We start from the raw sequence: 22,721 nt of genomic DNA on the forward strand, positions 1-22,721 counted from the left end.
GGATTAAGTGCAGTGCAAACAACGGTGGCGTCGTAATAATAAACAAAGTATTCGATCTGGGACAATGTCAGCAAAACCCGAGCGGTGTTCTCGAGCTAGTTAATTAGATCTTGGCTCTGGTCCATCTTTCGTCGATGGCATCTGTAACCTAACGCAATTGCCGTGAGAAATGTAAAGCCAAAAGCCCTTACGGTCCGGTGATTATGATATTGTCATGCGTACTCGATCGCTGTCAATGTGAAACCATTGAGTTTTAATTTGCATTGCGGTGTGGCAGCAAGCAGAGCCGGAGCATCAAGCTGAAGTATTTCAGTTCATGCAAATGTATGATTGATTCACTTATACTTGCATTTTGGGATCGCAATCTGCAAGTCCCAACTCGGAGTGACGGATGACATTTTAGTATGGAGATTGGCCGTTGCTTGAAAACCTGCGGGTCAAGCCTTCTTCTCTGCTCCATCCTGAAGGGTTCTTCAGCGATTCATTGCGTTTCTCCGAGCTCTAGCGAGGATGCGCTGCAGTTCACCCTTACCTCATATTTGAACTCGCAGAGAACAAGGCATGCGATTTCTCTGAATGGATCACTCGAGGCGCGGTGTTTGTTCTTTGTGTGTACGACGCCGACCGCATTAAAGGTGTGTATGAGGCAGGGATTCAGCACGCGGTGGAACATTTCCAAACAAAGTTTGTCACGGTGTGTAGCTCAAGACAAAGTCAACTTTTGGCCGCAAGCTTGGTTGACAAACACATGATCATGCCTGGTGAGAGAACTACATATACCTCCTTCTTGACCTCATCTTTCCAAAGGTACATCATTACAGGCCCAATTACTGACATAAAGCCAGGTTTTTGCCAAGCTCTGGCTCCCTTCACCTCTGTAATTGACTTTTTCTATTTCCAATCACAGACTCCAAAGTCTTAATGGCAAAGGATCAGTGTGCCAAAATGCTTTCATTACTCAAAGAAACATTTCGCTTTGGTGACAATGTGCAAGAGAGATAAACTCACTGACGCGGACGCCTCACCTAGTTCAAACATGTAACGGTCGTACCAAATCACCCAAGCTCGTGTGACTCGTGCAACAAAATAACACCATAAATTGATGGCTCCGTAGTCAAAAATGCACTTTGACGGAATTCACCGTAGGATTGCTTTTTGTGCTCTAAAATAGAATGCCTACTTTGGCTGAGGCAAGCTGCAATACTTACTGAACTGAACTGCAGCTTTTAAGTTGCCATTGTGGCTCATCTGACCGGCTTGGCCATTTGTGCCGTGAGATGGACTGCTATTAACTCAACATTATAACCGTAAGCTACATCTATGTGTTTTATAAGTCCAATATTGGGAGATTAGAGCTGTAGACCGGTGAAAATGAAGCAGTTTTATTGTGGTCGAATAGCAGTCAAGCAGATGTGTGAGTAGGAAAAGGAACCAGGTGTGTGTCAAAAGCCATTAGATCGACCCCCAGCATGACTCTCAGTAGTGCATATAGACCCATTCCAAGGCGGAATAAAACTAGCACTTTTGTTCCACTGCAGTCCGATAGATGGCTCAACTATGTATCTAATAATGTATCTAATTTTAAGGTCCATCATGGGCGGCCATTTAGAGATGCGGTTCTACTTAACGGCGGTGTAGAACTGCCCCTGTATCAGACAGACATACATGAGAGGTAGGGGGGGGGGGGGGGGGGGGGGTCAGTGGTGACTTGAATTTTAAGTTAAATACAGTCCATGACAATAAATCAAATGAATAGAAAAGCAAAAAAAAAAAACCTGCAAAGAGGGAAAAAAAAATCATCTCAAAATGTTGAAGGAAGGAAGAAAGGAAAACACGACTGCTTTTTAAAATATGAATGTAAAAACATAACAAAATCGAATTGAGAGAAATGAACTACTTTTATGACGTGTAATGAAGCCAAAAGCCAAACATTCACGCGGAAAATGACACGGCCAATCGAATGCCTTCTCACCTCCAGCAGTCTTTCTTTAGTAAAGGTTGCGTCCCAAAAACCTACGCCGCCGCTCTCTTACATGAACAAGAAGCGACTGACCGCGCGCATATCCGCGGTCGTAGGAACGGGACTTCATTGGTCTTGTGAAGCAGCATTTCCAGAAACAAGAAACAATTAAACACAAACAGCTCATGGCGACACGCGCCCAACCCTTACCGGCAGGAGCTCAGCGGAAAACTTGCCGGGTTTCTTAATAGCACAATTAACTTCTCTTTGTTGGGGGCCGTACTGAGGGCTAACTCACAGCAAAAAAACAAAACCCAAAAAAAAAAAAGATACCTGAAAAGATGTCTGCTTACGCCATCTGAGAGAAAGTGAGCGCTCCGTGTGGCTCATAGTTTGTGAAGGCAAAGATTTCCGAACACGTCTTTTACACAGCACTCATGTTGCTTCTCATGAGATTGGAAAGGTGTAACTCGTGTCAACCAATGTTTGATTTTAGGTTTTAGTCGTAATTTATCCCCAGCATGTGTGTTGGGCTGCGTGCGTCGAATCAAAAGAGATCGAAAACTGACAAACACATAGCGAGGTTCATTTCAATGGTTGACAAGCACCCAAGCTCTCTTAATCAAGTTTTGCTCCCTCCGATTAGGACTTGAATGCGACTAAGATAACCTGGTGAAAGTGTTTGCACAAGCTTTGCAATAATATGCGCAGTGGATCAGCCCGCTTATAATTGAATTATTAAGACGGCGTGTAAAATGTTCAGACGCTCCCTCGCCGGCTCCGTCTGCATTCCACGTGAGGCTCACGTTTGGTGCGCGCCGTAGCTGCGCAGCGCTCAGAGGAAAGGTGAGACAGGAGCATCTGCGGAGCAGTTCATACGAAAGCCACCTGGCTCTCCTCGGCTCTGTGATTTATGCCTTTGATAACAACAAACCCGAGATGCTTTCAACTACAACAAAGTAGCGCTGAGAGATGACAACAATGGGATACTTGTCAGTCAGGAGATGAAAAGATGTCTTGCTAGGTGGCTGTATCCCTTTTTTTTTTTTTGATCCGTAATTGTTCTTTTGTTTTGTTAATTTGTCTCCATGTGTTTCTCTGTGCGCTATCGGGGGTTATAAATAGGACGCAATGTGAAGTGGTGTCACGGTTTCCCCTCTGTGACAGGATGCCCTCCTCCGCCTGCGAGGAGGCGGCAGTGTGCTTCGACGCCTCTGCTGTGACTTATCAACAGACTTACAGTATTTCCGCTGGCTTGTCCCTCTTACTGTCATCCCCTGACAGGAAATAAATGAAGCTTCTAATAAAATGGTGGGGTTACTGTATTTACAAATATCGAATCAAAACTATTACCGACACAAAAAAAAAAAAAAAAACTCGTCTACCATGTCACAATCAGCGGCACAACATAACATTTGATAGCGACATTATTTAATCCCTCTCGGTGATGCTTTGCATTCATGGTTCACTTCGGTTTTATGTGCATAGAGCATGGGTCACCCTTTTATTTGGATGACGCGCACGTTCTCGAGATCTCAACGCGCTGATACGGCAATCTCCTTCTGTGCTTTTAGTGGCATTTATTCTCACTGAATCCGTGGGATTCGAAAGTGTTATTATTGACATAATTAAAATAATTGGAGGATGCCCAGTGGGATACGCCGCGATGGACTTTAAACATGTACTTTTAGTTCCGCCGAGCTATATCTTTTCATATTGATGACCTTTTCCCCATACACTATAAACACATGCATGTATTTAATGGTGCATTAGACTGTGCGCTAATGGTGGTGTGGCTATTTTTATCCAGCGCCTTGGAGAATTCCGCAAGAGTGAATTGGACACTGTGGTTCTGGCCTTATTTCTCTCTCTCTCGAAATTTCTCATTGTATGTCATTTCTTCTCTTTGTCTTCCTTTGCCACTGTTATGGCTGTTGCCCTCCTCTGTTCATCTGTTCTACTCGTCTCCGCACCTCACAGTTCATCTGTCTCAGTCCATCTTCCCCCCCCCCCCCCCCCGCCTACCCCCCATCCCCGAAATGGACTGGAGCGGCACGCTTGAAAGACTTGTTTCACCGATCACCAGCTTCCATCTCAAACCGAAATTCCCCGGCATCACCTGTGCACTGGATTTGGTGGATTTATAGTCGTGTGCCTGTCATTTGTAATCAAGAGCCTTGCCTACTCCAGCGTGGATCAATAATCCCTGGAAGTTTTATGATTCATTGAAAACTGTAATGGTAAGAAGTTGACGTAGAACATGTTCTGATTTGACCTTTAACACGAGGTGCCTCTTCCATCTTGTGTACAATAACATTTACAACGACACTTCTGACTATGGCTTAAAAAGAGACGTCTCTGTTGTCGTCTTGGGTCCTACAGTGAGGTTACCAGTCAACGGACGTCAGTGGATTTGTCCATATATTGTATATTTTCTGAATGCCGTCACTATTTCTAAAGCCAAAACAATTCTCACTTCATCGTGTGAGTCTAAATACTAAGATGAAGACAAAATTATTTGAGTATTCGGGGGATTGTGCTACTGTTGGAGCGCAACATGGTGAGTCTCTGTTTCCGATCCCAGACTTGGCGATTGCATTTTCACGCCTCAAACGTGAGGTGTCATTTTGCACGGGTGACAGTGAACTTAGCAAGCACAACGCGAACATGCGAAACAGACTCCTTTTTTTTCCCCCCCGACCGGTTTGTATGCGTTTCCACGCAAAAAGGGGAAAATCCAAGCATCCAAAATCCAAAAATGATAAAAAAATGTTATTTTCTCTGACAGAGTGGCGGTAATTTGTCATTATGTTTATTAACACAGTGACGTAAAACTGGACTGCAGCTTACTGAAAGCCGTTTGCAACATTTTGACGACGGATGTACGACACCAAACCGATACGAGTATGAGTATTGGCTCTGTGAGTACCCACCGATAGGGAGTACTGATGCCTCTAGTACTTTTGAAGTTTATCAAATTTAACCGAGTAACAAAATATTGTGACCAAAGACATTTCTTTCTGGCGCTGATGATGGTTCGCCAATGTGTCAAAGACGACTTACCCGATGTCAGTTGGGTTTTTTGGGGGGTGTTTTGCCTTAAGTATTGGTGTTTGGTATCGGCACCCTCCATGAGGCCTCGATGCCGTAAAATAAGGTCAGAATTGGCCCGATACCGATACATGGTATCGGGATGAGGCCATCCCTCATTTTAACCTTCTTATGCTGATCGATGAGACACTCAAAAATGTTACTAATCGCTATTGTTTCCAGACATTACTATAAGTGTAATAATGTGGACATCCGTTTGTGTGGGTGGGCTGTTTTTTTTTTATGCTTGTCCATTTTGCCTCGCCAAACATAGATTATATTGCCCCAGGCAGCGTCCAGCCTTTGTTCGAGAACTATCCTGTACCGCAACAGAGAACCCAGGTGAGGGCTGTATGTGACAGAGCAGGTAATATTTTTAACCTTTTGTTCTGCATCGCTTCAAACTTTTCAAGCAAACCGTGCGTTACATGGGAAGCGCTTAACAAGCTACGCCATAGCCCTGAGCGTCAATTCAACCCGGATATATGAGCCTTTAGACAGCAAGCTTGCACTGGTTCACTGCACTCCCAAGGCATTGCTAAATGTGGCGAAAGCTCTGAGACTGCACTAATAACTGTCCGCCATCCCATCAGAGTCGGTCTCCTTGTGCAGCAAGCGCTACACTGCTCCCAGCATGCTGGCAAGACTTGGAACGGTCCCTGGATATCTTGTCATCTAAGTGCGCCCGCAAGCTCCATCAGTCTGCATTTTGGAGCTCATCCTACGTGTCAGAAAAGCAAACCATACACTTGGAAAAAGGATGAATGTTGCAGGATGCCAAATATGTCCAGTCACAATCGCTGCAGCGGCGTACTGCAAGTCCAGATGCTAACGAGTAATTGTGGTTAATAGTGTGCCCAAACCTTACTCCATCTCTTTCAGGCAGCTGTCAAGATGCAGCCAGAGGCTACTTGATCCATAGAGCCTCCATAGAAATAGCAGCTGTCCCCGAGCTCGGCCTATGTGTTAGACAGTTGACAGTCTTCCTAAAGCGGAAGCAAGCGGAGTGCTCTGTGACTGATGGAGTTCTTTTGTCAATGACGGGTGAGCCGCTGCTGGCAGTTTTGGGCCAAAGAACAGTGCAGATTACATTAACATCAGTCAAGCTGTTGTCAGAGCACAAAGGAGAACCTTATTGATGCATAGGGAAGAAAGTTTTCAATGGCAAGGGTCTGAGAATAAAGAGTAGAAAGCCAGCTGAAAAGCAAGGGCTAGAACGCACAACCGCAGTGAGAGAGGGGGAACTGTTAACAAAAGGGGAACCGTTTGTATTTGTCCGTCCATGTTCGCAGACTACTTCCTGGTTCAAGGAGGTGAGAGTGTGTCGTCGGTTTGCGATTTTGTCAAGGATTTGCTTGGATAAAGCTGTACTTTTTATCTATATTTTAAGCATGATGTGAAATGCTGACGCGAGCGACAAATGTGTCACCCAGTCGCATCATTTTTGAGAACAAATGCTTTGGCACTTTTGAAAGCAAAACATTGGACTCGGAGTCTGTGTAGGCAGGCAGCAAAAACATCCAGGAAAGCTTGACACCAGAAGCTATTTGATCACCAGCGGCCCTGCTGCTCACCGCGCTACACAAAGACTCGCAAATGCATGCGCTTGCAAGAAACGACGCGGCGTGCCCAGAAGGAAAACGTTTTGGCCATAAAGCCCTTTTCATTGTCACCAATACAGAGTTGTATGTGCACAGAGTGTACATTGTGCTCCTTCGGTACACTGCGGAGAGTGACCTTTAACTGCTTTACCAAGTAAATTTTTTACTCTGGCTTAAGGCTTTGAACAGGTAGGGAGGGAAGGATATGGATATACGCCGTGCGACGGTTTTGTTAACATTTGTCCGTGAGTTCAGCAAGATATTGAGGAAATGCTCGGTTTTAATTGACAAGTATGTTGACATCGTTTTTGGTTGCTTTTTGCAGTGGTGTGTGAAGCTGCCTTGCTTTGGCCTGAGATCATTTCATATTTTAGCACAACAGTCTTAAATACTGTATGCTTTGATGTTTGTTTGTTTATTAGTATAAGGTGTGTGTGCGTGCGTCACAGTGCACTCTTTCCAGTCTTTCTGACAACGTCAACAAACCGCACATTTATGTTCTAACAGCCAAGCATAATGAGTGGCAATTACAGTGCATCACAAAGAAGCAATTGCAAAGCTCAAGATGTGTTCTAATGCTGCCTTCTTGTCAACAGAAATAGATTTATAAACTCCATCCGTCCCTATCAAAAAAGTGATAGTGCTGTCACTCTGCACACAATTTTGTATGTCGGGTATCTTTCAGAGGGTACATGGCTTTACTTTTCTAGTCGCTTTTATGTTCATTGAATTTAGGGATGTCTGATACCACTTTTTTTTTCAGAGCATATTCACCGATACCAATTGGCGATACCTACAGTCTTTTGATATAGAAAATTTCTTTTCGCACAATTTGTGAACTGACCTTTCTTTCTGAAGCAGATGATGATTCACCGATGAGTCAATTTGAAATGGCCTCGCACCAACTACTGCCGTGGAGGATTTAGTCATTGGCAGATTTTTTATTTTATTTTATTTTATTATTTTTTTTGTAGCCTTAAGTATCAGTGGCTGGTATCGGCAGCATTCACGAGGGCCCAATAGTTGACTGATACCAATATCACCTGATATCGGCCCGATAACAGGCACCTGGTATCAATACATGTGCATCCCTAATTCAATTTTACAAGTTTATCTTGGCATTATGATGACTTTTGACACTTTGGGGGAAAAAATACTAATTTTACATCATACTGTATAGGTATTTTATTTTAAAAAAAAAACAACAAGAACTTGGAAGTCAACCGATGTCACGAAATGGATTATGTTGTAAAATTCACCATATCCTAAAAAAGCACAAATACTATATTGCTTCATCTCATTTGATTGTGCAAGTTTTTGTTGGTCGGTGTATTTAAAGTAGACAAAAACTGCTCGCTTACATCTCCTAGTGGCTGTTTGCAGTAAAGGCCATAAATACCTGGAAGTGAATACAGTACTCAATTTGACTTCTGTTGTGCAACAAATTAATTCCTTTCATTTTGACACACAAACAAAAGATGATGGTCTGTTTTGTTCAAATCGCAAATCCATGCCGCCTCATGATTGAGGTTTGCTCCGAGTAAAGTAGCAGTCGGGAACCTTTGGTATTTATGGACTCTCTGTGAGTCGTTCATAAGAAAGTCAAGAGGGGCTTCGACACTGGCTCTCCATCACTGTCTTTTTCAAACCATAAAAATGAGTTGCTCTTCAATAAACCTTTTAGTGTAGGACCCCCAACACTGCAGCGCCTAGTCACTCGCATGATGTCACCAATAATAAAACATAATTACGTTTAGTGAGCCATTTGTTGCCGTGCATTATGCCTTTCTATTTGGGTTGTACTTCTCATTGAAGTCGGTGTAACATTGTGTTTTCTGCGTACAGTGCTCGGCATAGACCAGTACACCCGCTTTGAAAAGTAGTCGATTCATCAAATATCTGAGTTTTAATGAAGTGATACATACCATTTTTTCATTTTTGCAACATCCATCCACATCCATCCATAGTGCTTCTCCTCATTCGGCTGCGGGGATGCGGGCAACAAATGATTGCTATGCTATCAACATGATTTTGCCAAGCTTCCACATTTTGTGATATGTCATAGAAAAGGCAAAAAAAAAAGAAAAAAATGCGTGTCTTTGTGTGATCCCATTCATGATGAACAGTGACAGCCGTGACTAATCGTGCTGTGTTCCTGTGCGCCACTTCTTTGGCGCACTAATTTCTGGAGGAGTGCATTCCGATCAGCTGACAGGGCTTCTTATTTTGAACAAAAGTCCTGGTTGCAAAACGCTTGCTTACATTTCAATCATGATTCTGTCAGCAGCATCTCTCCGATTTTACATTAAATGAACCACCACGCCAATTGTACCTCCTCATTCAAGTGATAAATAGACTACCATTTGCGCCGCTTCATCCACCGACGCTGTGAACCGAAGTCTCATAAAGATTGTTTTTCCCGTTGCGGTTGATGCTGTGTTGAACAAATGAATGTATTCCTTTAGCCATTTCAAGTTTTTTTTTTTTTTTCCGGCAGAGAAAGATGTTGCTTGTAGAGAAGAGGTCGATAGCGTTTGCCTCTGTGCCCGGTTTTATTTAGGTCTGTTTTTTTTTTTTTCTTGATTTCCGTGGCACTTCTGATGATTGCTGAATTTCTGCGCCGCGAGCTCGTGGAAGCAAAAGCTGAGGACAGTTCCCCCGAGTCCGGACACCAAGGCCCCCGGGCCTGCGCAGCTCATAAACAGATGTGTCCTTGTCCCCAGCCAAGTGCAGCCACTCAAGTGGCAAAGCGGGGGCCCAATAATTGTGAAGAATTGAAAGCTAAATATTGGCTTTATCTCCTCAGTAATAAAAGGGCCATGAAATTGATTTAATGCCGCAGCGCTTCTCTTGGGTGGCTTCTTACAGCGTGAGCACAAAACAATGAGCAGCAGCCATCTATTAATTAACCCACCTAATCCTGCAAAGTTAATCTCTCACCACAACTTTGCTCGCAACTAACTTCCAAGCCAGTGGGTCTATTGGGGTGTCGTGACAATGGCAGGAGGGAGAGCGAAGGAAATGCATGAAACATTGTTCTGCACAAGCTTACGCCTGGATGCTATAAGTGGAAATGCATGGGTGCGCAAGCATTGCATTTGTGAAAAGAGGTGGACGGCCTCATTGGAGCCGTTTCAGTGGCATTCAAGTGGCAGATTTTAGTCTGCCCTTTTTGATTGTCTTTTTATGATTGTTTTACTTCTTTACTCACTCTGCCAGACCACTTTATTACATTATTCTCCCCTGAGACGCGTGTGGAAATTATATTTCTCTCTCTTCTCGGCCATCGTGCCGGTCGCAGCATGGTGGCATCTCGCACCCAACACGCACAGTCGTGGTCATATTGTGTCGGCAGAGTTGTGAATTACCTCCTTCTCGGGCCATCTAATGAAAAGCTATGCGTTTCTTTTTTTTTTTTTTTTGACCTTGCTCTCTCACCCCCTGTTCCATGCCCTCCATTTCATCATTCTTTTGTGCGAGCCCCTCTTCATGGAATAGCACTCGGAGGCTGCCTCAGAAATAGGTCACATGCTCTCCCCTCACCTCCGCAGCTTTGGAAAAACAATCCTCCGAGGTGTCCTGTTCTATTCTGCAACGTCCCAGTCACCGTCTTTGGAAGAGGGCAGAGCGGGGACGTGGCGGCGCAAACACATTCTGCACACATTCATTTCAAAAAAATCAGGAGCAACTCCAATTGAGAGGATTTGGAGCTCATTTCTTTGCAAGAGAGGCAAGCATATCCTGTGGAGATAATTTTAGGAGGCTGATTAGGCGTCGACGGCGTAGAGCCCAGAGTGAGGAATCTCATCACCGCCGCTAATGACATGCCATTCCTGTGTTGAAAGAGTCCAGGCCCTGGGCATGGACCAGCTTCTGTCACCCACCTCTTGCTACCATGTTCATTAAGTCCCAACAATGTAATTACAACTCACTGATACTGCTTTGGATTAATTACAGGCTGATTACTAAAATGATATTTGTTACGAATAATTAGATCCCAAAGAATTGCATTCATATTTACACCCTATTGATGTCTGTACTTCACGAGAGCATTCGAAACCTCCTCAAAATAGACCAAGTCGAAAACTAAATGTCCTTCACCGTGCTAAGAGGGAGCCAAAGGCCAGATTTGAATTTGCGTTCACGATGACAAATCATAGAACAGACGTCTCCATCTGTCCACAAAACTACAATTAATCTCCCGTCTGACGAACCCGCAACAAAAAGCCGCGATGGTTTGCCTTGGTGAATTACATACAGCACCTGATTCAAAGTACTCAGAAGCTTGCAATAATTGGTTGCGGGGGGCTTGGGAAGGCACACCCGAACAAAAAAAACGTAGGGTTTGTGCCCAGAGGTAGGGCTATCGTGCGCGTGGCTGCGCAGCTCAGAGGTGGTTGTAATCTTTCCTACGAGCTTGTGACATAAACACCCCCCAGAGCAACATTATTTCATTAATCTAATCAGCCGTTTGCAATTTGCAAACCCACCTCAAGCCAGTTTATTCTCTTGATTTGTAGTTTCATAGGAATTTTTAATATTTTCACGTTTGCAGAGGTCTACTGCGAAGGGAGATGATGTACTTATCCAGTCGTATCTTAATTAATACAATCACCCCACTGGAAATTGCTGTCATTCATTTCGATCGGCCATTCATTTGGTATCGCTGCACCTAACGAGATGCAACTCGAGAACCGTATTAAAAATGGCCTCGATAACGAAAAGAATGATCAGTTCTTATTTATATTAACAATACGTCCGTTATTGTAGATGATGGTGATATACTGAGAGCCTTTTCTAATATTTTGCCTCTTTCGGCTTGCACCATAAGGTAGCTGAAATGGTCAAATGTTGCTCGGTATGATAATCGTAAAAATCTGGAACACAAATCAAAGTCATGACATATTCCTTTGTCGTGACGGCAACGGGCGCATACGCAGGTTTTAATGGTACCTTCTGCCACGAAGTAGAAAAGCTTTTCGTTGTTCTGCCGCCTTTCACTCATTCACTCCCAAAGACGTTTTTATACGTCTTTTCAGACTTGGTTTAGAATTGGCTGGTACTGAATAAATTAATACATTGTTGGTATTTACAGATGAATAAAGGTGGGTTTTTTTTAGTTTTTTTTAGCAGTGAATAAGTAATCGGCCCAGTTAAGTGAGATCGGATGATTCTCATCGCACAACTGCTGGTCGCTCACGGCATCCTCATGTCTTTGGCAAACAGATTGTTACTGTGCGCCTAATGTTTTGGCCAGTGAGTGCATACCACTGAACTTTAGCCGATAAAGCATCCATACATCACGAATTGTAAACAAACGGGCAACCATTTTCAAGTTCATTAAACAATCATTTGCGCTCTATATTAAGTGAGTTGCTCCTGGCTGTTTTTCACACCGCGCATGGACCTTTTAGGTCGGCAGCATGTTCTGAGTCTGCTGATAGATATCGCACTGACATGAGCCCCTGCCTCTGACAGCTCGTTTTATCCCGCAGCTCAGCGTTGGTGTCAACATTCTCCCGCAGCTTTGGGACATACTTGTCCGTACGCAGGAAATGATGCATGCGCGTGTGTGTGTTTGTGCCCGCAGGCTTCCCAGCGACGGCATACGGACCGGTGGCGGCGGCGGCAGTCGTAGCAGCGCGTGGCTCAGGTAGGGGGGCCCGTGGAAGAGGCGGCTACTTGGCGTACCCACAGAGCACAGGGCCAGGTAAACGCTCTGTCCATGTTCTGTGTGGCTGCTGCTCTCTTCAACTTCTCCTGCTCTGCCTCTTCCCATAGACATAGTCACCCAAGCTCCCATGCGCTCTCACAGGCATTTAAATCGATCATCATGTCGACTGATCAGTGGAATTCCTTTGGCCAAAAAGTCTACTACGACGCACGTGAGACGTGAGCGTTTCTTGCCACGTCAAGAAAAATGAGATAGCGGGGCTTGAGGTGACTTCATGGGACAGAGGCAAAAATAACCGGAATTCAGTTTGACGAATTCAACATTCTAACGTAACCAAATTCAGTTGCCGCTGTTTGCTAAAATAAATCTAATCTGTAGACAAATGACCCCGACCTTCAAATCAAAAGGTGACACTTCGTTAAAATGACATGATGTGGATACGATTAAGTCACGACCAGAAATTTCCTACATTTAACTTTTGAATATGTATATGAGTCCAAAAAAATAATAATAATACAAACTGCAGAAGCTTACTACGATAAGCTATAGTACCTTGAATGAAATTAACATTTTCTGAGCCGGTCAATCTATCTTTTGGTTTATCTTTAAATGCAGTGCAACCTACGGCCGAACGCAATCCAAAAGTATTGAAGCTGTCCCTGCGTGGAACAAATGTACATTCTGCTCTTCTGGTTGTTCTCGGTCTCGACTTAGGGACAATATTTTGATGAGCTGAAGTCTTGCCAGATTCCTGAGGTCTAACATTACATCATGCATGACAGCCATTTATAGCTTCTGTTCAACCCTCCTTCAAGTGTGTTCAACTCAAGAGGTTCCGCTGTGATGTTCTTGTCTGTGATGTTAACCTGTGGTGGTGCCATAACCATTTGTGTTAATTAATCTTGTTATATACTGTATACACAGTATATTTTTTAAATGCTGCATAAAAAAAGTCATGAATGTCAACCAAACTAGCAATTTGCACCATTTTACTTTGCTTAGTGTACAGGTATGTTCTGTTAAGGGGAGTTGAGGAATAACCGACATGCCCTCCTGCCACAGCTTATCTTGTTTGGCCCCATCACATCTGGCCTTAGCGTGCACCTTCCGGTTACCACTTGTGATCTCACTTCCTGCTTGATCTGCAGTCTAACGCAGCAGGAGGCAGCAATGTGCTCGTACAGTACGTGTAGTACAGACTAGAGTGTCTTTCGTACGCTACAAAAAATATGGGATGGTGAACACACCAAAGTAACAAATGGAACTATAACCTGAAGCAGTTAGGGGGGGCTCAATAACAATGCTGCGAAAATTGAGCATCGCACATGTGGACTGATTACTGAAGTGGCTGACAATTGATTCATTCACTTGAATATGAAAATCACCAAAAATAATCTACGTATAATAAAGGCCAGAGCAAAACTATGAAGTGCATATCGAAGAGACAAGCCATAAAAGGCCAAAACAAATTACAAAATCAGTCTGGTTTGTTGTTTGCTTGTTTTTAAAATGCCATTTGTGTATGAGTCATAAAATGCGTCTGTCCTTTAGATCTGTAACCCTTGTGCCTTTGAATTTTTCGATATGCGAGTGAACGTCTACCAGGAGATTTGCTCCCCCCCCCCCCAAAAAAAACGGAGGCAAGTTTGTCTCAGTCTGTAACAGAGTTTCTCTGTGTGTTTAACACAGCATCGATTGACTTGTCGGCTTCACTTAGACAGCCTGCTTTTTCCACCCTTACCACTGTAGATCATTCAATAGTTGTCAATAGTCGCTCCCCTGAGTGAGCGCACCGCCTGCAGCCTAGCGAGGAAGCGGCTCTCTTCATCAGACATACCGCGCCATAAGAAGCTTGTGGCGGAAAATCAGTTTTAATTGTACCTCGAATGTTGTCGGCTTTGTGACTCCCACATGTAATGTTGTCTGCGCCGAAGTGGGCATGCAGACAGCCACAGTGCAGCAAGTGTGGCATCTGCATACAAATCAAAGTTCAAGTTTCAATCAACATTACTGTATGAGATGCTCCGTCGTTCACATCAGGCTGTTTGTATTTTCAAAACAAACCATTAGCACGACCATCATTGCAACGCACGTCATTAAGAAGCAGGAATGGTGATTCAGGGGTTGGCAGCAGCCAGAAAGTAAATGGCGTGATGGCAGCCATCATCAACAGTTTATTTCTGACAGCTGCAAATGGAAGCGAGATAAGTATCATTATGGACAGGGGCTGATAAACAGTGGCGTTGTGGTTTTTGACTGCTGAGCCAGTGTCGGGGTTTTCTCTTTGTATGGTATGAGCTAACGACGTACCCATTAGCCAAATTCTCTCATCTCCAAACTTGTAAATGCAATTACGAAATGACTTTTTTGGAGAATCACGCCATTTGTAACGTGTTTTAGCATATCCATGTGTCTGTCTCCTCTTTTTAAAGACACAGTGACTCAGCGTGACCTCCGTAAGCGGATGTGCCCATGTGTAATAAATTGCTCCCCGTAGGACAAAAGTTGCTGTAGTGGCCTCACTTTTCTGTTTTGGCTCAAAGGTTTGACAAAATGACACAAATGTCTCACAGTGGCGTATTTGTGGAGTCTTTGTGCTTTGACTCCACCTACAGGTCCCAAAGAGGACCACATTCAGAACGGTTGAGTCATCTTAAGGCCTTTTACCACTAAGCAGGTTCTGTTTGGTACAGTACTTGGGCTGAGCAGGATATTGAGTCTTTCCGCCAGGTATACCCCCCCCCCCCCTCCTTCTCGAACGCTTGATTCAAACGATCAGCTCATCAGCAGGCTCTTCAGAAGCCTGATTACGGTCCTGAACATTTAAATGAGGTGTGTTGGAGGAGCGAACCATCTAAAACATACAGGTTGGTGGCCCTCGAGGACCGGATTTGGACAACCCTGATTGATGATGTATTGAAGAAAAAGAATTAGAGGGAAGGAAAGAGCTGGATTGGGCTACAAAAAGTGATTTGGTGGTTAAAAGAAGATGGTCACCCTTTTGGATTAAGAAGAGCAGAATTTAATTTGTATACAGTACATAAGACGTGTGATTATCGCACTGTTATTGTTGGAAAAGCCAAAAACGAGACAAAGGTGAAATGAATATTTCCATTTTGTTAAATGTACAACGTATATTCATGTGCTCAATTCTGGGGCCTCTGCTGTTCTCGCTGTATCTGCTCCCATTGGGTTCCATCTTAAGGAAACATGGTATTCCCTTCCACTGCTATGCAGATGACTGCCAGATCTATGTCCCACTGAGCAAGAAAGACGCCTTCTCATTAAGGCCACTCCTATCCTGTCTGGAAGAAATTAAAAACCTGGATGGCACAAAATTTCTTGAGATTCAATGAAAAGAAGACAGAGGTGATATTGTTTGGTCCCAGTGGCCCTTGTACATTCCATCCTGTAGATTTGTTCTTGGTTTTACTGTTTGTTGCTTTCTACCGCCTTTGTTACCGATTTGTCTTACTGTTTATTGTGCATGTTAAATTGCTCCATGTACAGCACTTTGTATGCAGCGATGGCTGTTTGAAAGTGCTCTATAAATACTGTTGACTTGACTTGAAGCTCCATATCTTAATAATAAGTTTGGAAACTTTACCTCCTTACATTTCCTTTAACTTGGTTCTACTGTTCTAAACCGGACCGTTCACTTGGTGGAAACATGGTGTTCCACTCAAGAGGACGCAAGACCATCTGCCCACACGATCCAAAACCAAAACTGATTCAAAAGCTCGAAAGACGAGATGCCCATTTAAAGCAGAGCACCAGTGTGTTGTGTCACGTTTTTTTGTAGACTGGCCAGTGTCCCATGAATATCGCTCGGAGGACATTGACAATATTTTCTGTCCGTGACATCGGACGTTTGACCCGATGCTCACTTCACCTCTCGTTGACAAAACATTCGTGGTGACAAGGTGCATTTGAACGGCTCGCTGCGTCCTCGCCCAAGAGACGGATAGTTATGGATCAAAACAAGGAAGTCCCCTGTAGGTTTTTGACTCTGCCTCACCTTTCAAGGAGGGTCAAACTGTAGGCAGCTGGAGGATGTTGTAGACAATCGAAGTGCGTTTGGTCTCGTTCAAGATGCTTGTTTGTGTGCAAGATTCAGTATCAAGGAGAAAGTAAATGCCACGCTTGGGTCACCAATATCGATCCCAATCTAATGTGTGATTTCTTCGTTTGAACGAATGTTATGTTTCCACAAATTTGCCCCTCTTTTTACTTCTTGCAGTTCTGCAATAGTCAGACTGAAAATGAAACTACGCGGTCTTTCTTTGCCATCCTTCAGGACCAGCTTTCTGTGCTGCTTGTATGTGTGTATGCTGCTGGCCGGCCCACGCGAGTTTGGGGCTTCTTCTTGTTAACTTGGCTTCAGTGAAAACTGCAATAGAAGAGAATAGAATCAGTACCGTATTTTTCGGGTTATGCGTCGCTCCGGATTATAAATCGCACCAGCCAAAAAATGCATAATTAAGACGGAAAAAACATAATATAAGTCGCCCTGGAGTATAAGTCGCATTTTTTGGGAAAATTTATTTGATAAAATCCAACACCAAAAACATACATGTCATCTTGAAAGGCAATTTACAATAAAAATAAAACTAGAGAACAACACACTGAATAAGTGTACGACGTGCTAACCTTACATGACGCATAAACAACACACTTTGAATGTGCCTGGTATGTTCACGTAACATGTTAAGAGTTATTTAGACAACTATAGCACAAAGAACATGCTAACAAATTTACCAAACCATCAGCGTCACTCCAAATCATGAAATCCAAAGAAATCTTCATGCTCTGTGTCACTTTTAAACAACTCCGCCAACTCCGGACGTAGAAGATGTAGCACTTCCTCTTCTACGTCGCTTACATCAGAGTCATCGTCAGTTGTTTTTCTCAGTTACCGCCAACGTGGAAAGTATCAACACAGGCCGAGAGCACCCTCTTGCGGTTTATTGTGAAAATAACATCTGATGTGTAAAACGTGTGAACCATTTCACACATAAGTCGCCCAGAGTATAAGTCGCACCCGGCCAAACTATGAAAAAAACTGTGACTTATACTCCGGAAAATACGGTAATTCACGTATCGATCTCATGCAAGTTGAAATCGGTCACTGTCAATAGCAACGTCAATCTCAATATTATCCGGGCTGAGTCGGTCAGAAATGCTGTACAGCCAATCAGGAAAGTGTTGCAATAGCTGTTGTTTTAGCTGTGTTGTTGGGGTTAAGGATGAGCCTCCACAAAGTCCTAGCCAACATCATTGAGCCACGAGCTTGCTAAATGCAAATGTTTCACAATTACCGGTGTCGTATTTTGATGAACGCACAGAAAAATAATCCCCGGTGCATTTATTACAACCCCAGCTAATGCAATATGAGCACCGTTTCAGCTGCGGGTTTGTTTTGTTTGTTATTCATTAAAGTTGCAGAAATAGCTTGTGCTTTTGGCATTGCCAGACAGAAGCGGAGCAAAACACAAAAGAATGAAGAAGGTTCCACTGGGTCCCGGGCTGCTTTGTTAAGTGTTTTCTTGATCCCCTCGGAGCTTCCCTGTAAGCTCAAATGTCGGCCTCAGATCTCAGCTTCACCTCCAGTGCTCAGAAAGTGGCATTCAGGTGTCGGAGCTCACTCTTTACAGTAAGTCAGGTGAGACTGCGGTTACCACCGGCAAGATAGCACGGCATTGTAAATCAAGATTCTTCTTGCGTTAAAGCCGTCTCTTTGTTCCCGGCTTTTTTTGTTCTTATTACGCATTTCCCCCCTCCTTTCTCCGGCCCTTTTTATTCACATGAAAAGCGGACAACTAATGTGACAGTCATTTCCGAAAGAAGGTTTCCATCAATTTCCTCCCAAATTAAAAATTTAGTGATCTTGCGCGATGCCTGGGAGAACACCAATGTGTGCCGTGTGATCCGGCCTCAATCAACCTGGGGTCCATTTGTCCCACACGTTAATCCGCAGAGCTCGACCCTGAAACTCGCGGCGCTCCACATGTATTTGCTGCGGAGTTAACAGGCATACTAAGACCATCCCGTTTGGGATTTTGTATAAGGCGCAAGAAAAGTTGTGACACACCGGAGAGGGCAAAATGTCCCTTTGCGCTTTTGCCACGAAGCGTCGGCTCTGGCAGCTGTGGAGAGCAGATGCTCGGAGGTTACAGGCGCATCCCTTTGGGGACATCGCGGCTTTGCCCTCCAGGGTGTGCATACATAACACTCTCTTGAAAGAAAGCCTGCTTGAAGCATGCAACAGTGAGGAGAGTTGTTTGTTTTTTTTCTGCTCCCTTGCTCCCCCTACAGTTGTGAAACTCAAAGTCCACCGTCGTTGCTCCAAATTAAGAGCGGCGAGCGTGCATTTAATTCGCTGACTGAGGTGGAGTTGGTTTGATATTGGGCAGAAATTCAATTCCAAGCCACCGTTTGTTCTGCAAAATGTTGTCCTTCTTCCATAATTCATTTTGTTGGAAGTATTCCCAATATCTTACTAACTTTGAGCTCAACCAGCAAAGACACGCTCCAGTGCCAAAGAAGATAAGCCAATGAATTTGCATGCTAAACACCGACAGAGCTCGTCTGCACATTGGAGTGCGCGGCAAAGTTTGTACAGAATACCTGAATATACATTCTGAAACGTTGGCGATCTCCGATGATGTAATCCACGATCAACCGGCCTGGCATTTATGATCACGCATTTATGGTTTAATTGCCGTCTTCATAATTGACTATAATTATTCTGTTTCGACGGTGCACGGCCAAAGAATTTGAAATTGCATCCCTGATGAGTTCATATGAACATGAGCAAAAAAAAAATGTTGAAGCTAAGGTTCAGGTCTGTCACCCTTCGGTTTACTTTCTCCGTCACAACCAGAGCATATCTCAGACGACTTCACTTTTCATTAGAATCAGTTCTAGTCGGGCCTGTGTGCGCAGCAGATAGTCTGTTTCCCGCTCCCTCTAAAACTTCCCCTTCCACTAAGTATTCGTCGGGAGCACCGTTGATTTTGCCCATTACTGGGAAATAACGCAACGAGAATAGAAAAGGTATAAAAATGGACGGTAACAAAAGACAGGCATGAGTATGAGTGAGCAAATGCAAGAAGAAATCATCTGTTAAAATTCATTAGCCAAGCTTCTGTGAACACAAAATGACAAGACATTAAATATGTATTATTTATGAAATGTCTGTGCTCTCTGAAAAGGCTGTCTAGTGCTGTTAATTACTCAGCCGTTGGTTCAGAAAAGATTATTTCAAATGGAAAGTGAAAGCAAGGCAAGACAGCAAAAAGAGCTGTTAGTTTATATCACTCGCTTTTTAAATGACATTGGCGAAAATGGAAAAGCTAATTACGGGAGCCCGACAATACAATTCTAATTCGAGAAGCAGCATGTCAGGTTTATTGACATCTTCTGTAGTGATGTGGTTTGATGGCCACCAAGGAATCGAACTGGCACGGTGACAAAAGGCGGAGGAGGGAGCACGCCAAGAATGGCTCCTTTTAGAAATGAGCGGAGCTGCTTGATAGTCACTAGCGAACGCGCACAGGTGAACCTCTGCACAAACCCGTCAATTCTTCATGTAAATAAAACAAAGAATCGACTGGGGGGGTGTCACGGTACTCCACCCAACAAAAATGTCACAAAAAGTAAGACTCGTAAAATGATGATGATCCGGTTTTAATTCACTCGCAAAATTTACGTCACTGTTTTCTTAGTGTGAAATCTGAGCCTATTTAATTGAACACAAAGCTGATATATTTGCAGGAAGACATTTTGGGGGTGATTGTAAATTAGTTTCTTTTGGTATTACTGTACGGACCACACAGATGAGGAGAGGAACTGAGGATTGTAGTTTTGATCCATTGGTATAACATTTGAAACATTTCTGGTTCTTTAAGTGTTTGTGGAGTAATAGTTTTGAAGGTGTTGATGGTATATGTGTAATCTTCTGAACATAGTTACTGTACGTCGTGAACCTTTCACTCAAGGTTGATTCGAAGAAAATCGTGAATGGAATCGAAATTGCAATAGCGCCACAATTCAGTCTTTCCCTCCAAAAAGCAGCACAGACATACCGAGCATGATCCTCAGTTGTGTTGCCACAACAACAAGCATATTCTGAAATCTCTCTCACGGCGGCCATGCAAGTGGAGCAAAAATATCTTTGTACAAGAGGAATGTTGACGTACCTTTATCTGGAATCTCCTCGTGAAGGTGTACCTAATGTGGTCAGCGAGTGGATATCAATCAAAGTTTGTATAATTGTATTCCTCAGATGGAGCGGGTGAAGTGCACAAAGGAAGGAGAGGAGAAAAAAAATGTTTGGTCAAAATGTAACTTTCTGATGGCCTTGCCATCAGCGATGATTGCGGCGGTATATGACAAAGTGACAAGTACAGGTTGTGGTGCCAGTGTTAAGAGGGCTGTCAATCAGTTTTGAGAGTGCAGCAGCTCCTAATGGGCTGCTGATAGTGCCGTTAAAACCCACTGGAAAGCTCAACTTGCCCGAGTCATTTGAGAAAGTGGTGGTTTGTGTATGATGTTGTATTTTATCATCACTCTGATTGGTTTCATGTTAGTACTTGTGAGGAACAAAAAAGGCCGCAGTGCTTTCAAGGTTGCTGATTCCTCCTTAAAGGCAGTCACCTGGCAAAGTGGCAAACAGAGCAGGACATTTATCCACTCGAAGAGCGCCACCCTGATGATGTCAGAAACAGATGACTGCAGGACCCCCCCATCCCTGCCAGCTTTGGTCGCTGAGGGCAAGAGAAAAAGTTGGTGGGGGGGTTGTGGAGGCGAGATAATTATCAGTATAAATGAAGCACTGTGAATGATTCGCACTGCTGGGTCCCCTGATCTAGTCTCCAAGGCAACCTCGGCACGCTCATTTGTTTTGTAGATGAGTAATTACATCCAATTAGTGGCCAGTGAAAAAAGGAGCCTAAGAAAGGCCCATTGTTCTGGATAGATTGTGTGAATATTAATAATGGGACGGTCCGCAGCTCCCTGATATGATCGGTGATACTTATGCAGCTGTGGGCACAATCTGCCCAGTCCCGTCCTGCATAACGAATCAGATAGCCACTGATGAAAATATATGGCTCTGAGAATGGGCCTGCATGTTTGTGCGTGAGTATCTGAGAAGCACTTTTGTCCAGCTGCCTGTGGACAGCAAACAAAACTCGACTTTCGCCTTGGCTCCGCGCAACGATAGAGACTTGCATTTTCTCCAAACATTTTTCTAATAATGGGCTACATATTTTACAAACAATCTATTTTCTGGATTGAAAAAGCTTAAAGCATACAGTATGTAGCACTTTATTATTTGTAATGTATCCGGGGGGTTCATTGGATTTGGGTTCCGCCACATTTGCCGCGGCAGCGTTTGGTGTTGTAACAGTGCTTCGGATCTCAATGACATTCATTTCAGATGACATTCTTGGAATAAGATTGTTTTGTTGAACTTTTAGGAGGCATAGAGTCACAGTTGAAAGTTTGGAGTCACATTCTGATGAAGTGGCAGGAGGAAGCTTCGAAACACATCTGGGGTTGAATTGATTAGTTGCCTTCATGTTTAAGTTAAAAGTCAGCAGTCTTGGCACTCAGCTGTCTGTGGGGCAGTGAAATGTTGGTCCAAAACAGACATGCAGTCTTGACACATTGACGCGGGCCTGAGAGTACCCCCCTCCCAAAAAAAGGTTGTGGGTTATTATATATATTAACGGTGGTGTGCAAACTACGGCCCGCGGGCCGGATCCGGCCCATTGGTCTTTTTAATCCGGCCCGCCGAAGATTGGTGCACAATTAAGGTTTGATTGCATTCATTTCGTTTGGACTTGTAATGACAGGTATTTCAACACCAGGTGGCGCAGTTACTTCAAGTTGCAGAGCACAGGGAGGGAGGGGAAGACGAAGAAAGAGGGAGAGAGTAATGACCATGGAAGGGAAAGTGATATGTATCTGATTAAACGAAGCGGGTAACAAAGTACGAAACATTCAGGAGACGCGTGGAGTTGGAAAGACTCAAATCTACGAGACTTTGAAAAACAAGGAAGCGATTCTTACTCAGTCCGATTCTGGCAATTTCCATGCTCAGAGTGAATTGCTTGTGGCTCGAGTAAATGAACATTTCCTAGAATGGTTTGATTGTTATCATGTTAAAAACTTTCCGCAAACTGGACCGCTAATAAGAGTCGGAGAGCAGTCAAATGTGTAGAGCGTGAACAACAGGGGTCTCAGTACACATCCTTGAGGAGAACCGGTGCTGAGTGTGATGGTGGAGGAGAATGTTACATTATTACTGGCATACAAAGACATTGTGCTATCTTCTTTATTTTCTAGTTCTATTTCTAACTTTTGGCCCGGCCCTCCACAATATTTTCTG

At 43.8% G+C, this 22,721-nt stretch overlaps 1 protein-coding gene across 10 annotated transcripts in view; it reads left to right on the forward strand.

Moving 5' to 3' along the window:
• LOC147193665 (RNA-binding protein Musashi homolog 2) overlaps positions 1-22,721 on the forward strand; it is a 223,545-nt gene that overhangs the window by 183,703 nt on the left and 17,121 nt on the right. For 6 of the 10 annotated variants that reach the window (XM_086131975.1, XM_086131976.1, XM_086131970.1 and 3 more), the window contains exon 11: positions 12,242-12,361. In XM_086131975.1, the coding sequence (XP_085988101.1) occupies positions 12,242-12,361 (120 nt within the window). The remainder of the gene's footprint in view (positions 1-12,241; positions 12,362-22,721) is intronic. The other 4 variants (XM_086131978.1, XM_086131979.1, XM_086131974.1 and 1 more) reach the window with 1 other exon arrangement.

The sequence above is a fragment of the Hippocampus guttulatus genome, chromosome 15 (genome assembly GCF_054856545.1).
Source record: "Hippocampus guttulatus isolate MCC_2025c chromosome 15, RoL_Hgut_1.0, whole genome shotgun sequence".
Classification (NCBI taxonomy): Eukaryota; Metazoa; Chordata; class Actinopteri; order Syngnathiformes; family Syngnathidae; genus Hippocampus; species Hippocampus guttulatus.